The sequence below is a fragment of the Lethenteron reissneri genome, chromosome 23 (genome assembly GCF_015708825.2).
Source record: "Lethenteron reissneri isolate LAM-NWPU_2019-01 chromosome 23, ASM1570882v1, whole genome shotgun sequence".
NCBI classification, from domain to species: Eukaryota; Metazoa; Chordata; class Hyperoartia; order Petromyzontiformes; family Petromyzontidae; genus Lethenteron; species Lethenteron reissneri.
The window spans coordinates 19,666,755-19,683,267 of record NC_083801.1 but is presented as its reverse complement, the minus strand read 5'-3'; the positions used below and the strand labels follow the sequence as shown (position 1 = coordinate 19,683,267).

Below are 16,513 nucleotides of genomic sequence, written 5' to 3'. Positions count from 1 at the left end.
TTCAGCAAGCTTTCCTGTATTTAAACAGGGAAACCCCTTGACATTTAAATCCTTGAGATTCCATCTCATTGATATATGGCTCCTGACTGGATGGCAGAGAAACATTAGCTCCACATAAAGTTTACAAAAGCTGCATTAGTCCATGAATATTGCATAACCAGGGTGCTTTTATACATTGTAACTACAATACATTAAAATTAAATATAAAAAAGACATATCATTGTATGAAATCTAAAATACTATTTTCACATGAATTGTGCACATACATAATGTACCACAATAGATAGCTCTCGAATCTTACATCATATGTGTAACTGGTCCTATATTAACTGATTGTACCGGTCTGATATTGGGACCTGACTGATTCAAATCAAGTCCTGCTTGGTTGGAGAAGGCTCTGGTACTATAGCCAAACTTGAGTGTGAGCAACGTCTGAACCGAGAGCATGGGGACAAGTCAGTAGAGCCATTCGAGTGAAGAGATTTGGAGGAATTTTGATTTAAAGCTTTCGTGACTGTAGGGATTCATATTCTTGGTTCTTTCGGTAAAGTCACGTAGAAGGGAAATAATAAAATAATACAAATATAAAACAATAAAAATTTCTCACAATTTTTTTTATTGTTTAATATTTAATATTTTATTATTTCGCTTCTACGTGACTTTACCGAAAGAACCAAGAATATAGTTATGGATGAAGTTTACTACCAACTCCTGCATTCGCAGAGAAAAGACTGTCAAACACGTTGTCATGATGTTTTTTTTTCTAAACGGCTAGTCAAGCACACATCTTGGCACACTATAATAGACCAGAACTTGGCTGGCGATTATATCGTAAAAGGTTTGCAGGCAATATCCGGATAATCAATTATCGGCAAAAACAAGCTTTAAACAAAGAATGTTTGGTAATTGTCCTCTTAATGGGCAATCGTTCCCCCTGAAGTACCCCGGTGGCTACAGGTTTGGCCAACAGATTCGATCACCTCTCTTTATGGCGCATTAACATCGGCTAAACGCTGTGGCAATGATGGTGCGTGACAGAGAGAAAGAGAGTTCCTCTGCAAAGGTTGCCGCCTCTGCTGAAGCGCCCGTGTCCACGTATGGGGCTGGCCATGCTGTTGGCTGCCACCGGTCAATGAAGCCCCTCCTGCATTGCCTTCCCGGGGCTAATTCTTGTCTCTGTGGGGCGCTGTCTAGACAGTAACTTTCACCTGCCACTATGGCACTCGCTACTTTATCTACATTCATCGCCCGAAGTTGCCCCGAGGCGAAAAAAAAGGCACCGCTTGCTTTGCGTGCACGTGCGCGTGTGCGCCTGCATGCAGGAGAGATTTTTGTTTTTTTTACAAAACCTGATGCAGCACTGATAACCTGAGAGGTGAGACGACTGTGATAGCCGGGTCATGTAACCGTGTTAAGTTGAACGCGTGTTAAAGCCTTACCGCAGGTCAGCGCGCTGATGTGGATACGATGTAAGACAAGGATTTTAAGTGCAAGTCAACGTTTTTTTAAAAAAGATTTCATCGCAGCCCACCGATGTGGCGGTGAGGTACAGCTCAGTCCAAGCCGAGAGCACGGTGCCGATTTAAGACTGTTCAGTTGAACAATTTTGTAGAGCATCATTGTTGTTGTTGCTGTTCTTGCAGCAATGAGGCTTTTTTTTTACTTCCCCGTGAAATGCAAACACGAGGGGGATCGGGAGCGATCAGCCATCGACATCAAATGTAACCCCTTAGGAATTGTTTTGCCCGCTTCGCTGCACTATAATTACATGGCCAACATACCTTTAACGGGCGTAATGCACCCTTCTCCGCTCGTGATCAAATTTTGTTCAGTTGTACAGATGTCCTGTGATATGTCCAGCGAGGGGACAGTTGTGGGCAGCCAAATGATGTCCTTCCACTGGCTATGGATAGTTGATACAGCATATCGCACTACGTATCGTAATTCTGAATTACAATTGTGCCCTCTTCAAAACTGTATGCATTCTCTTATTTTCTTTTTTACTACTCACAACTATATTCAAATCCTTGCTACTTGCCGCTTGCTGCAAAGGTTCGTGGTTCAAGTCCAGTGGCTGCCCTGGTTAATACTGCTGGTGCATTGAACATTCGTACGCACCTTCTGCTGAACAGCGGATGCTAAAGATCATGTGACATTCGAAAAAGAGTTGGGCATGTATGCTGCCCGGCCTGTCGGTCAAAAGTTGCCAAATTTGAAAATTACAAATGGCCTAATTGGTTAATTACACCAAAGCAACGTCACCCTCTTAACTGTGAAACTACTGGACACTATAATTGCGTGTGAAAAAAATGTCCCTCTGCGATAGCGTTGTGCTGTAAGAATGGCGCAAATACCAAATATACGAATGATTTAATGTGGAAATTTTGGTAAATAACTCTCACAGTGAGCGGTGCACTGCCATGTGCCATAAAACAGCTCCAGGAAGATGGCATCACAGAAAAACACACATACGTACAATAAGTATGTTGAAATGTTACTCATGTGACAAATAGTTTAGATTTCACTTTGCTTAAAATATAATTCAGAAATAAATTCTAAAAACTATATCAAAGAACATTCTTAAACCATAAATGTCATTCAGAGAAAGTTTGTTTTTAACTTAACAAAAAACTTTGAATGTTTCATTGGAATTTGACCTTAAATTGTGAAACTAAAAAGGCATTTTGAGGATTTCTTTGAAGAATGGTGCATAAGTTCACTGCTGGAGGCTGAATTTATAGAGATGTCTCATTAGGCTTGACACAGTGCTCTCAACTATCAGTGCTACTCTGGCAGAGATTATCCAAACAAATACGTGCTTCATATTATTTTTCCTTTCATTCTATTTTAACAGGCACGATCTCGTGAATTACGTCCACTTGCATTTTTCTTCACACGCACCTGTTGTCAAAAAACACCAAGTCCTGTCCCACAAATGCTCCGTAGCGCTACACTAAACAGCATAGCCACGTTATGTTAGATTGTATTGAGGAATGCGCGTTGGCAGATATCTTAGTTGCTGATTCATATATTAAAGTAAATTGTTCAGTGACCTCAGACAGATGAAACATGTTCGAATGGTGCGTTCTCAAAATATTGTTTTCCTGGGTATCCCCTGACACCGTTAAATTATCCTATATTACATTGTAATACGTATTTAGTTAAACGTTAATAAATTAACCATACGGGGCATACACAGGACATATGGCTGTAACTCCTGATTTGAATTAAAGAATACAACAATTGCATTGCATGCACACATCCATGCATATAAAGTTGGTGTGGTGAGGACACTGCAACTTTGATTCCCAACCACCGCTAACATCAGCGCCAAGTGATGGGCCTTCCTTTCACCAACCCGCACTCATCAGCATGGTAAAATATGGTTAAACAACTACCATGACTGATATGGAATGGACAGAGGAATTGAAATAATAATAATAATATCATTTAGTTTGAGTATACTTTACTGACAGGACTATTCTAACCACGTGAAATATATATATATTGCCCATATTACTTTTGGTTTCTTTAAATCAAACTAATCATTATACCAATTAAAATTGATGTTATGTTAATCCGCAATTTTTATAACTTGATGTGATTTAAGGGTCATTTGTAAGTTGCAAGTGTAAAATGTCCGGATATGTTTTTAAATACACAATGACCTTTCAAATGAGCTATCACTCATTGAAATATTCGAAGTAATTTAGAAAGAGCATAATGAAGACAACAGTTAAATCTTATCCGAGTCGAGGATCTTTTGCATGTAGTTTGAAGTGGGTATGTTTTGTGTGGGTGTGACACAATTGGCACGCAAAATAATAATTAAAAAATAAGAAAAACTGGTTTTCCTGACATTTCTGTGCAGCTGAATGTGAGGTGTTCACCTGCAGGTCCACAGTTCATTGGCCTGAGTCTCTGCCTTGACTCCCATTTTATAGCTCTGTGAGGAGATCAGCAATTAGGTCAACATCGTTTGGAGGCGATGTCTTGTTTTCTTGCCGGAGGGTGTGAAAAGAATCAACAAAACCATTCACAGCCGCGTGCAGTTGTTTGTCATTATCATGGCCAAATAAGCTCGCTAATTGTGCCTGCAATTTAAAAAATGACTCGCTCTGCTTGTGGAGCCCGGTGCTCATATAAACAAAGCTCACAGCGTGCAGCTTTTGCCATAAAAAATATTGGCATTAAACATTTACGTATCTCACGAAGGAGTGTGCACATTGAATTGATAACAGCAGCATTTCTCTTCAATCAACGAGAATCTAACTAGACGAACATGTGTGCACTCAATATGCTTGGATATATTGGTGTAACGTGGCAGGAAAAAAAGCTTAAAAGGGCTAGGCTTGTTATGACAGCCCTTCTTTGGGCCAGTGAGGCGGCACTGTCAACGCAACAGCTTTTTTCTTCAATACAATAACACACAAAAAGCGCTGCTCACAATTCTTAAGGAATACACATCTACAGCGTGCATGTCCACGAGTTGTCGATTATTTTCACGTGTTAAGAGCGGCTTTAGGGATCGTCCCCACTGCCTGCTTAGCCCTTGTCACCCTCTCCCACCAAACAAAGGTTAACATCGCTCAGCAATTCACCCGCTGGTCCCTCTCCTACAGGTGCGAGGTGCCCCTGGTCATCAAGTCAGGTTGACACACAAGGTCTGAGTGGAATGTTAATACCAGATAACAGCTGTCGGGCTCAAAGTGCTGGGACCACGCCATCAAGTGTGACCTGCACTCGCCCGACGTCCGTGAGATTTGCTATTGCAGAAGCAACCCCGTGTCCATCTGACATCGTGTGTCATTTCTGTTGCCATGCCTTGACGTCAAGGAACACTCAGCCTATGTGGAGCAACAATCATCCTAGGTGGGGGGAGGCGGGGGGGGGGGAACTAAGGAAGTGGTTCCACACCGAGGCTACGGACAATGAACGTGGAAAGAGGAAGATTGGAGCAAAGCTTGCTCATCAGTTCATTACGTCCCGTGAGTGTCACTGGCAGCACTGCAAGCTTGAGCGCTCTGTAACGTGCGCTGCGCGTGTTTTGCAGGGTGACCGTGGCCATGTCGGCCCTCCAGGCCTTCAAGGGGAAACTGGGATTGGGCTGCATGGCCCCAAGGTACGGTGTGCTGCTCACGGACAAACTGTTACCTTGCTAAAGCCACTTGGCAGATGCTGTCCAGGCGAAACTAAATTCTAATAAAATGCTGCGAGGTAAATTTCGATTTAAAGCTTTCGTGACTGCAGGGATTCATCTTCTTGGTTTTTTCGGTAAAGTCATGTAGAAGAAAAGTAATAAATAATAAAAATAGAACATAATAGACGGCTGCTTGCGTTGTAGCCGAAACGTCGTGAGAATTATTTTATTATGTTTTATTTTTATTATTTTATTACTTCCCTTCTACGTGACTTTACCGAAAAAACCAAGAAGATGCTGCGAGGTAATAAAATAGAACGATGATACGGCTAATATGGTTGGCTTTAATGCTCAGGACTTCCATTACTGCACCTGTGTGACGTACCATGCAACATATTAATTTTTCAGTTTTTTACTTCCTTATGCATCATCGTAATTATTCTTAAACATTTACGTTCAGCATATGCATAGTTTCCACATTCATGTTCATTCACTATCATACATTAATCCCCTGAATATATGAGAGAATTTCTTCGATATAAACTCCAAACATCCTAGTCAGTTCATACACAATTGCGATGACGTAGACGACACCAGGTTAAAAATGTTTACGTAAACAACTGGAACATTTTAGCAAATGTATTTATTTGCAGAACTGTCGTGTATGTAATTGGAAATTGTAAAATAAGCAATTTTTACTGGGAATTAATGTAAATCTATAATCATGATAATTTCATCTCTATTTATCATAATTACAACTGTTATGTTGAGTGGCTTCTTCCTCTTGTCTGCAATGGAAGTGGGATGTTGACCCTCACAATTAAAAAATACAAAGCACATCTTGATAAATTAAGAGCCGAACAAAAACTTTCAGCGTTTACGAAGAAGCACTGAGAGGTGCTTGCCTGGAATAAGACCGAGACAGAATGAGAAACACGCGGATCAGGGAACAACACGTTCGACAAATATTGACTGTGAATAAATATAAGTGGCCTTGGGCAAGACTCTTCACTAGAATGGTTGATGGATGATGGTCGGTGGACTGGTACGTCCGACAGGATGTCCACCTCAGAGATAGAGCGATTAAATATAATTATGCATTGCAAGATGATGAGGTGGCAACCAGAATCATAATTATTAGATGTGTCATCATATGGAATTTAACTGTCAATATAAATTTAAAAAATGGCTACCAATGCAATGGCCGTAATTATCAAATTTACTACGATTATAAAATAAATATTTTATTTTTTACCTACGTGACTTTATTGAAAAAATCAAAGAGTATGAATCCTTGCAGTCACGAAAACTTCAAATCTAGAATGAGCCAAGAGTGTCTGTGTGTCCCGCGCGTGACGTCACTCCACGTCGGCCAGCTCCCCTCATTAATATTCATGAACAGGTGACGTCCTCCACATGGACCCCCCCCTCATTAATAATCATGAGCGGGTTACGTCACTACACATGTAGCACCCCCCCCCCTCATTAATAATCATGAGCAGGTGACGTCACTCCACATCGAACAGCCCCCCACATTAATAATCATGAAGAGAATAATCATGAAGAGGTGACGTCTTCGAAATGGACACCCCCCCTCATTAATATTAATTAGCAGGTGACGTCACTCCACATGGGGGGGGGGGCGAGGCGCCTCCTCCCCCCTCCTCAGCGTCAACTGACAACCCTCACTACAAAGGCAGAACCCTCACGTCACACGATCTCCGTAACGCTGTTGTTGAGACATAGAAGTAAAAAGGACGTCATGATGAACAAGGGATTATAACCTTTAAATGGAATAAGTCTGTGTCACCGCAGCCTTACAAATTGCACGCGAATTGATGCAATGAATATCACGTCGCGGTCTGCTTTTCGTTTGCAAGTTTCAGATTTACTGAAATACGCCTGTCCTTGGATGGACAAAAGGCTAGTCTGTAAATGATGGGCAAAATCCATCATAACAGAGTAATAGGGCAGGCTGGGGAAAAAAAACAAGTCAGAAATATGTGTAAAACTTACTCGGCCTCTGTGCATCAGATTTTCCCGAGGAATCGCATTGTAGTCCCCTTGTCTGAGATCACCATCAAATTAAATGTCAGCCAAATGTGCCCCCAGTGCCCAAGTTTAGTGGAAGCCGCTATTCGTGCCCTAAGCCATGGCTAACAGACAAGCAGGACCGTGGCCACTCATCCCCACTGAGTGTCACTCTGCTGCCCTCTGCTGTCGTGAGCACCCAAACACAACATTGGACGGGTTTTAGTTTTTTGCAGCCACTTGTGTTTGAAAGTAACTTTGAAAAGTAAAGTAATGGTTGAAGTTTGTGCCAAAGGCCTGCCAACCTGCCACATCAGGCACTCTTGCGCATTCACCTACGAAACCTGAAGTGCACACAGGTGTGCTTTGTGGCGTTAGTTTCCAGACTAAGTCTTCGCATACTGCCGTGACGATCAATTCAAGCAAAACATTCTCCCCTTTTTAGTTACAATGCAGTATTCGAGCAGACGCAATTGAGGTCAGAACAACATTTCACTGGAATTCGTTTTCGATGCGATATTTTGAAGGTGTACTGACACAAACCCCCTCTTTGTCTCTTTCCCTGTACATGTCCCCTCAATTCTGGACAGGGTGACCTCGGTCAACCGGGCAGAGCTGGTCCTGCCGGGCCCCCTGGAGTGGGAGAACCTGGGCTTCCCGTAAGACACCCACTCACTCACTGGCCACTTCGCCTCGCTGGCCGAACAGCATGCGAGCTGGGACTTGCTGTTCTACGCCGCTCTTGTTTTACACTGATAAGGGGCCGTCCATAAATGACGTCACGCACCTAGGGGGGGGGTGGGGTCAGACATTTGTGACGATGTGTGACGAGGGGGGGGGGGGGGTTGAGAAATGTGACTTCATGTAAAAATGCGCAACTTAAAAAAAATATAGATTTGTTATAACAACACTAATTGTATGACAACACTAATTGTTATAACAACACTCCTACAACATCAGAGTGCAGCGCCACATTAAATACGTACTACAATGACAATAGTTTAAAGCGATTTGAAGCATGTTTTATTTTCAAAATGAAAATATGGTTTGGGAGGGGGCAGAGCTTTGTGACGTCATATTTGAGGAGGGGGTCTGACTTTTTGTGACGCCGTGTGACGAGGGGGGGGGGGGGTCAAAAATCGTCCAAAATCGCGTGACGTCATTTAGGGACGGCCCCTAAGCCTGGCTCGGCAGAGCGACTTTGGAACGTTGTGCAGTCTGTTCTCCGGAACGGGAATTGGATATAGCGCGATGAGTGTATTAGGGAACACTTATTTTTATAACGCGGAGGCAAATTGGATATAATTCGATCGAGTGAACAAGAACTACGTAGGAATAAGCGCTTGTACGACTGCCTTGGCATAGCATCACACAAGGCGGGATGCTGCTGGATGCTTCTAGATGCTACCCACACACGCCTCAGTCTTTGTTCAGCCTGCAGTACACATCCCACGTGTTATCGCGGACTGTGCTTTACCTCCTATGTTATTTATCATAATGCGGTGTTCTTCAGGAACGCAACTACCGCGTTATGAGAGAACAGACTGTGCATGATATTTAAAAGGAGGATTCCATTTTGAGATACATTTACTGCGTTTTGAAGCCATCTTTGGAATTCCGTACTGTAACGCATTGACACTGTAGTCTTTGCTTTTTTATGTGGAATAAAAAAAATCACGTAACTGCCTTACATGTATTTAAAAAAAGAAAAATGTATGCCATTCACCAACACGCAATTACCTCACATTTTATAAGCATTGAACTCAAACGATTAAAAAGAGTTACGCTAAATATTATACCGTGTTAAATTATGACATGAAGAGGTCGTAATCCTGCATAATAGATGAAGTAAGGAACGCTAGGTGTGCTTAAAATGATGTACTCTCCTGTGATAGTATCACCAAGCAAAATATTTTAGCCGATACATAAACAATTGTAAATGAAATAAAAACATTGCATGCCTACATTGTGCATAGAGATAAGCAGGAGGGGATTGTTTGCAGGGCCCTCAAGGTTCTTCGGGGCCATCTGGTGAACGAGGGTTACCCGGGGAAGGCCTTCCTGGACCAAAGGTAAGTGCAGATCAAAGTTTCATTGCTTTGTTCAATAAATGTGCTTGACTCGTTTTCAGAATGCACATTGGTTGCTTTGCTTTTTTGCAGCGACAGATTTGTGCAGACCGGAGGCATTATTCGGGCAGCTGCCCTTAACTTCATCGCATGGAAAACATTATTGTGCCCCAGGCTGCCGAGAAATATTATACAGAGGTTTATCATATAGAGGGTTTTTTTTCTATCTCATGCTATAGTTGTTTGCCAATATTGAATTTCTAGGTGTAACCAGTGGTTGATATTTCTGTAGTTGGTTGTTATTTCTCTATTCGTTTTGGCATTTTGCTATTAATTGCCAGTAAATTTGACATTCAAGAATGTAGCAATACTCACCCTGAATTCAGGATAAACTTGGCCTAATGCAAAACCAATATTTGATATCGCATGGGCCCACAGACAGATGCATACTCTAGTTATTTGGTATTTGGGCCCTGATGGACTGTTTTTTCTCGGGTGTCTTCGTGCTGGGTTAATCCCACTGCAGATAGTGGGAGGCCTAAACCTGTACCGAAGGCCCTCTAAAGGCGTGGACTCCTTTATATGATGTAACCTAGTATCGCGAATAATGCCAACAAATGTGCCAACCCACTGTATTTCTATATCAGGGTGACCGAGGGTTCGATGGGCCAAGAGGAGCTCGTGGTTTACAAGGCAGTGGAGTCAAAGGAGACAAGGTGAGTAAAAAACAAGTAACAAAAATGTTACATCAGAGCTTGTTTTGTGCTTGCCAAGAAGTGGTTACCATCAACAACATACTCTACATTGTGTGGTTGAGATTGGGTTGTGTAAATGTTGTTCCCTATTCTAAGATTATTGTTTTTTTTTACATTTTCATTTTAACAGGGAGATATTGGATTACTAGGTCTGCCTGGTCCACTGGGCCCTCCCGGGCTCGGCATTCAAGGGGAGAAGGTAATACAATCTTTTGACTCTACCCACGTCAGCCCGCGAACAATATTCCTTTATTCAATTGTCTCATCTTGCACCCTTGACATGGGGTCCATACGCTGCCCACTGACTTACGTTTAAAATTGCAACAAAAAACCCTTATAAAATAAATCAGTGGTATGTTTATGGAGATGTATGAATTAATAGCTGAGAAAACTGAATAACCCTGGAGTTTGATTCTCCACACCGGTCACATCTCTGCTTGCATGTATGTTCCCCACATGTGTTGATAAGCACAAACTAAATCTGCAAGTCAATCGGTTAGTTGATTGTGGTGAGGTCAAATGTGGTTATCCCCACCTCCTCCAAGTCGCCTGGCCAGGGTGGAAGAGTAGGAAAAATGTCGCCAAAAGGGGCTTTCTAGAACTCCCTCTAGTGATGGCCCTTCCACCAGTATTGGCACAAGCAAGCAATTGTGCGATGTTAACTACCTCGCCTGGTATACAGGAAGTTATGGGTTCGATCACGACTTCTGCATATTTGGAGTTTGCATGTCTCTCTATTCCTGGTTGTGGGGATTCTTTCTCCAGGTTCTCCGGTTTCCCCCTCCACATTCAGAAACATGCGTTTAGAGTATTTGAGGAATTTGCGTTTAGAGGATTTGCCTGCGATATGTTGCCACGTGATAAGCCACTTCGTTGAGCTATCATTCGTGGCCAGGGCGGTTCTGAAAAACAGCTATATAGCTCAGCAAACCTTATCTTATGAAATAAAATATAGTTTCGTAGGTAGTGTACCTTTTTACTTCAGGAATAATGTATTACCATCACTTATCATAATTTTGGAACATGTCAAATTGCCTTGCGCATAAATAAAGTGAGCTGAGCAGATGGCAATGTCGGTGTGAACGAACAGCAGCTAGATGAAACAGTTAATATATTTTATTTATTTGAGAAGTTGTCATGCAGCAAGAGTTTTCAGTAGAGAATGTATTTCATTATCTCAAGACTGGCAGTGCGCCGAAATCTTTATTCTGTTTGCAAAGAACTCTACGAATTATTCATCATGTATAAACAAAAATCTCCAATCCCCATATGTTTTTTTATGTTTTGTTTGGAAAAGAGGTAAATGGAGCATCGGTTTCCATCTCATCTAGTATTTTAATGGAGTGAATTCACAAATGCGTCTGCACCCGTTGACAAAAGATATCTGCTGCCCTCTGCTGAGCATACGCTAACACGACAGGCAAACGCAAATGCGTATTACAGATATTTGCAGTTTGAAATTAAGTGACTCATTACGTTAACAGAGTTCTACACTAATAGGACCATGTTTTAGATAAATCAATTAAATGTGTGGCCACAAACATTCTCATGGGAGAAACTTTGGGTCAAAATGTCACAGTCTGAAGGTGCCACTGGGAGCCCAATGAAGGGTTTTTTTCTCGCAGGAACCCCGACAACACCTTTAGAGTGCACCCAACTCTGTTGCAACAAAGCTCATTGTCTGTTTTACATTGAACATTCAAAGTACCACATATCATGGCATTCCACGTAAAAACGGTGATTATCCCCATGTGTGAATATCATAAGAGTAATTAAGAATGAATTCTGTTTCACATAAATCAACACTTATTCTTTCAGATCAGTCACTATTATGTGAAGCGTTTCTGAATCTGCTGGTGGCTGAATATGATGCCGCATCTGTTGTTGCTTAAGAGCCCAGCTACAAACAACGGGGTTCATGGTCATTGGTGGGAAAATTGGCTTAAGTGTTCCCATAGCCCGTGAAAGGTTCAACTTCCCACACACAAACGGGCCACCATGATAAACTGGCCTTTGTTTAAATAAGCACGCTGAGGCATTTTGTATTTTTACCAACTTTAAATGATTTTAGTTGCTTGTGTTGTATACACTTTATCATGATAATGTTTTTTTGATGATGATGACGACACTGGCGATGGTAAAAACATTCTACTCCCTGTGATGTTTAACCGTCAACTCTCCCGACGGTATGTGCCATTGCTGTGAGGTCTTTATTAGGCAAGGTTGACAAATATTCGCCGTGACATTTCAGGGTGAACACGGCCCGAGGGGGATGACTGGACCGAGAGGGCCTCCTGGAGAGGGGCTGGTGGGACCAAAGGTGAACTACGCGTCCCACAAATTTCTATCATCACACGAGGAACTTAAATGAATTTAGCTTCTATTGAATGTCCGTAGGTGCAGTGGCATGGCGAGACTGCTTCACTGCTGCACCTGCAGAAGTCGGAGGAATGATAGAATGCAAGGCACGACTGGCATCCAAGAGATTCTGGGTCTCCAATTAAATTTGCGCTTTTACGGAATTCCAGTGTTTTGCGTAAATTTCGGCTCTCCCTTCCCATGAAACATGTGCCTGGCTTGAGGAAGTGTTGACTGCTTGATGCTCAACAAATCATGAAGTGATTTTAAATGTTGTTCGGGGTGATGTCTGACGTTTCCACTCGCTTCTTCAGAAACTGAACTGGAGCTATAGAGCGCAACCCACAAACACGAAGTACTATATCCTGAACATTGTCCAACCCCGTGCGACGCGTGGCATGCAGGCATCGTGTTCTGTTGCACCAGCATACCCGCTTTGTCAGCGTGCTTGGTTCGCAATAACATTTTGTTTGCTACTGTGCCACGTGGCTCATGTCTCCCTGCTCTGACAGGGAGACAGAGGACTCACTGGGGACAGCGGACCTCCGGGCCCAAGCGGCGTTGGGGAGCCTGGCCCCAAGGTGAGGCATCGCTGCAGCTTGCCACGTCTTCTGTGCGCTAAGCAAACGCTGGACGGACGCGTCAGCGAAATGACCCAAAAATAACCGCGCATTCTCAATTGACTGACAATAAATGTCGTCAAGGTGGAGCGTTTAATTTATTTCCCTTACAAAGCTATGGTTTTGTTATTTGCGAGAGATGTTAATGCCATATGTATGATTTATTGGCCTTAAAGGACTCTCGGACTATAATATCAAATATATTTTAAAACAGTGAATTGTTAATAAAAGTCGTGCTTAAGTAAATATTAGTCTTGGGTTTTGAGAATATTATACTCATGACACATTCCACCAGATATTTCATAAATCAGATTTTCTTCCCTCCTTAGTTCAGAGTTTGATATTTTAAAAAGATGTGGTCATGGTTTAATGAAAACAATATGCTGATTGGTAGGCATCAAATGTTGAAAGTAGATGGTGCGTTTAGAAAAAGGGAACATCTGATTTATACATTTAGTACTGTTCAACTGAAAAACTACAAAGGCACATACAAAGTAAAAACATAGATTATATTTAAATCCATCTTCTTGGTTTTTGTTTGTAAATAAAATCAATCATAAACGCGAGATATAGTTTTTAAAAAAATAATCAAATGAACTGATATAAATAAACTTACAATGGAAACATTACGTAATGTGATAAGCTTTTCAAATTAAAATCAGATTCCTGTCACAATTGAGAGCAATCACAAATACACGCAAGTATAACGCAAGTATAACCTGTGCATGCAGTTATGAATGCGATGTTTAATCTCAAAGAAATGTCGGTATACAAGGTCAACAATTTTGGCTTTTTAACAGTGTATTTTAAATACAAGCAATTCAGCATGCACTTTATTCATTCGCATTATAAACTGCATGACTTAACAAAGTCAAGTAAATTTGCTATGTCATTTAAAAATAAGAATTTCTCTTTCAGGCTGAAAGATGTTAAAACGGAAGCTTCATTCTTTTTCATGGAAATGTTGCGAAACTGAAAACATAAAGACAGACCTTTCATTTTACATTACAGCTGTTGAGCAGAGGCCCAAAAAATGCCAAGTGACCAGCAATAAACAGCGCTATTGGAGGTGCAAGACTTAGGAGTCAATATATTATCTTGCAGAGATAAGGCTATCTTCACAGGAGGCATGTGGGCAGGTGTGTATGTGACTGTGCATTGAAGTGTGTGTTCTTGTTTCAGGGTGAGATCGGATCCCCAGGCCTTTCTGGAATCCCTGGAATTCTAGGAGAGGATGGTTCACCTGGACAAAAGGTAAGCAACGAATGAAAGCCAGCGTCTCACATGGCACGCGTACCAATGATGGTTGCATTTTTTTTTTGCTTTACCACAGATAGCCTCTCACATTGAATGAAACAGAAATCCAGCTGTACGCAGCATTGGCTAGCACAATTGCAAATAACGAAATGCCGATCTGCGATGTGCAAGTGCGTGCGGGTGCTGTACGTGCCCTCTGCAAGGGAAACACTTCTGCTGCTGTGTTCTCTGTGGCAGGGTGAGATCGGGTCACCGGGGCCACGCGGGCCTGAGGGGAGTGCAGGTGTTGGCGTGCAGGGAGAAAAGGTTTGAGACGCCCGTCTTGGTCACGCGAATTTCCTTAGAGCCAACTCGGTGTTATGCACTTCACTCATACGAGTGCTGATCCAGCCCAGCCTGCCTTGGGCATTTATTACAACGTAATGCATGCAGGGCTTTGGCAAGGCTAGGGCTGTGACACGCGGAGCCATGCGTGTGTGTGTTCGCCATTTGTTACTAGATTGTTTCCAAAGATTTCGGTGGAGTTGCGCGAGACCATGTCAAAACTTTTTTTTTGTTCGTTGAGAGTGATCTCGAAAAACTTATTTTGGATAAGTAGATGTTGTTTACCATTATCTTTATGAAAAACTTTTTTTTATACATATGTTTGTCTGCAGATGTTGATGTGTTGAGTTACTACGCAATCATAAACAAACGTTGACTTATTATTCAAAATGTTTTTTTTTTATAGCTAATGCAGTAGAGATAAAGCTCAGACCTCCCAGAAGAATTGTTTTCTCTGCAAGTAAAAACAATCCAATGCAGCCATGTTGTCTTCAGTAACATGCAATGCCAATACAATTCGCTTTGTGTTTTAAAAGAAAATAGCATGCAGAGTCCTCCCATATTTGTTGATTTGCTCAAATTCAATAGAGTATATATATATTTGATAGATACCAGCTGTGCAAGCGACTACTTCACGTGCCCACTTTACGAATCCTGTCCATCCCAGTTCGCCCCAGTTCTGGTCAAGCCTGGTTGCACTTAACGGCATCAACACATTACACACCACCCGCAGTGGACTCTTTACCAGGACCCCACAGTGGACTCTTTACCAGGACATATTTTATAAGAAAGGTCAATGCCCTGAGATGTAAAGCATACATCTTACATGGTGGGGGGAACTGAATTGCATAAAAAATGAGGCCAGATTGGCAAGTGTAATGGCCCACTGGGGTACGAGTTAAGAGAAACAGACAACCAGCTGTAAGCAGCATTGACCAGTACACTTGCAAATAAGAAATGCTGATCTGCGATGTGCACGTGCACTGCGGGGGTGCTATACGTGCCTTCTGTAAGGCAAATACAGATTGGCAAGCGTTGAATGGCACGTTGGGGGTGCAAGTCAAGTTGTTCAAATCGTGCCACTCCAAAGATGCATTTTTTGAGAAATATGGACTTGTGTGTTCGCTACGCTATTTAGAGCGTGTGCTGTCACCATGACCAGTTACCCGCGGGTGTTTTTGTGCAGGGAGACCCAGGACCCAGGGGGCCACGTGGGGTTCCCGGACCTGTTGGCATCTCCGGGTTACCTGGGGCAAAGGTGCGCCACCCTGTCCACGCCAGCTCGCACCGGTCGTCCACGCATCGTGCTCCGTGGTCACCTGCTTCAACAAAAACATGTTCACTGATAGCGTGGAGAGCCATGGTTCGGTGGTTAAGGCACTGTGCTATGAACCCTGTGTTACTGATGCACGCTGACAATACAAAGATCCCCCGTATAGCCTTAACAGACTGATTGGGCAAGGGCTGTTGGTGATTACCTATGAAGGCCGGCACGGTACACGAGGGGGTGGGTGGCCAACACCACGCCTGGCCACCTTTGTTCTCCGAGTGGTGATGTTTACACACTGCATCAGGTACTCATCTGAGGCTGAGTTTACCTAGGAGAGGCCCACGCCCACTACCGATTCAGATCATCGCCACTGGTGTCACCTGTAAGCGACAATCGAACTCGGGTCACCAGGGTTCGTAGTGCAGCGCGCGAACCGCTACCCTACCGCTCCCCACTACCCATTCTGCCGACACGGTGGCAGACAAATGAATAATGATGAACAAACTTTGTCAATACACTACCGAATTAAAACCTCTCATGCTGTCTCGGTCATGGGGGCAGTTTGAGCATACTTCCGCACGGTGGTCATCATCGTGGCTTAGACATCACTCACTGCTGACCTTAGCCATGCCCGAGAATCAAATTCGGGTTGCTGGGTTCATTGACCACTGCACAACCATTCCTCCCTG

The 16,513-nt window shown here is 42.7% G+C and overlaps 1 protein-coding gene across 2 annotated transcripts in view; it reads left to right on the top strand.

Moving 5' to 3' along the window:
• LOC133346164 (collagen alpha-1(XXVIII) chain-like) overlaps nucleotides 1-16,513 on the top strand; it is a 54,702-nt gene that overhangs the window by 23,932 nt on the left and 14,257 nt on the right. For both annotated transcript variants that reach the window (XM_061557620.1, XM_061557619.1), the window contains exons 12-21: nucleotides 5,054-5,122; nucleotides 7,762-7,830; nucleotides 9,175-9,243; nucleotides 9,888-9,956; nucleotides 10,126-10,194; nucleotides 12,247-12,315; nucleotides 12,866-12,934; nucleotides 14,156-14,227; nucleotides 14,468-14,536; nucleotides 15,741-15,812. In XM_061557620.1, the coding sequence (XP_061413604.1) occupies nucleotides 5,054-5,122; nucleotides 7,762-7,830; nucleotides 9,175-9,243; nucleotides 9,888-9,956; nucleotides 10,126-10,194; nucleotides 12,247-12,315; nucleotides 12,866-12,934; nucleotides 14,156-14,227; nucleotides 14,468-14,536; nucleotides 15,741-15,812 (696 nt within the window). The remainder of the gene's footprint in view (nucleotides 1-5,053; nucleotides 5,123-7,761; nucleotides 7,831-9,174; nucleotides 9,244-9,887; nucleotides 9,957-10,125; nucleotides 10,195-12,246; nucleotides 12,316-12,865; nucleotides 12,935-14,155; nucleotides 14,228-14,467; nucleotides 14,537-15,740; nucleotides 15,813-16,513) is intronic.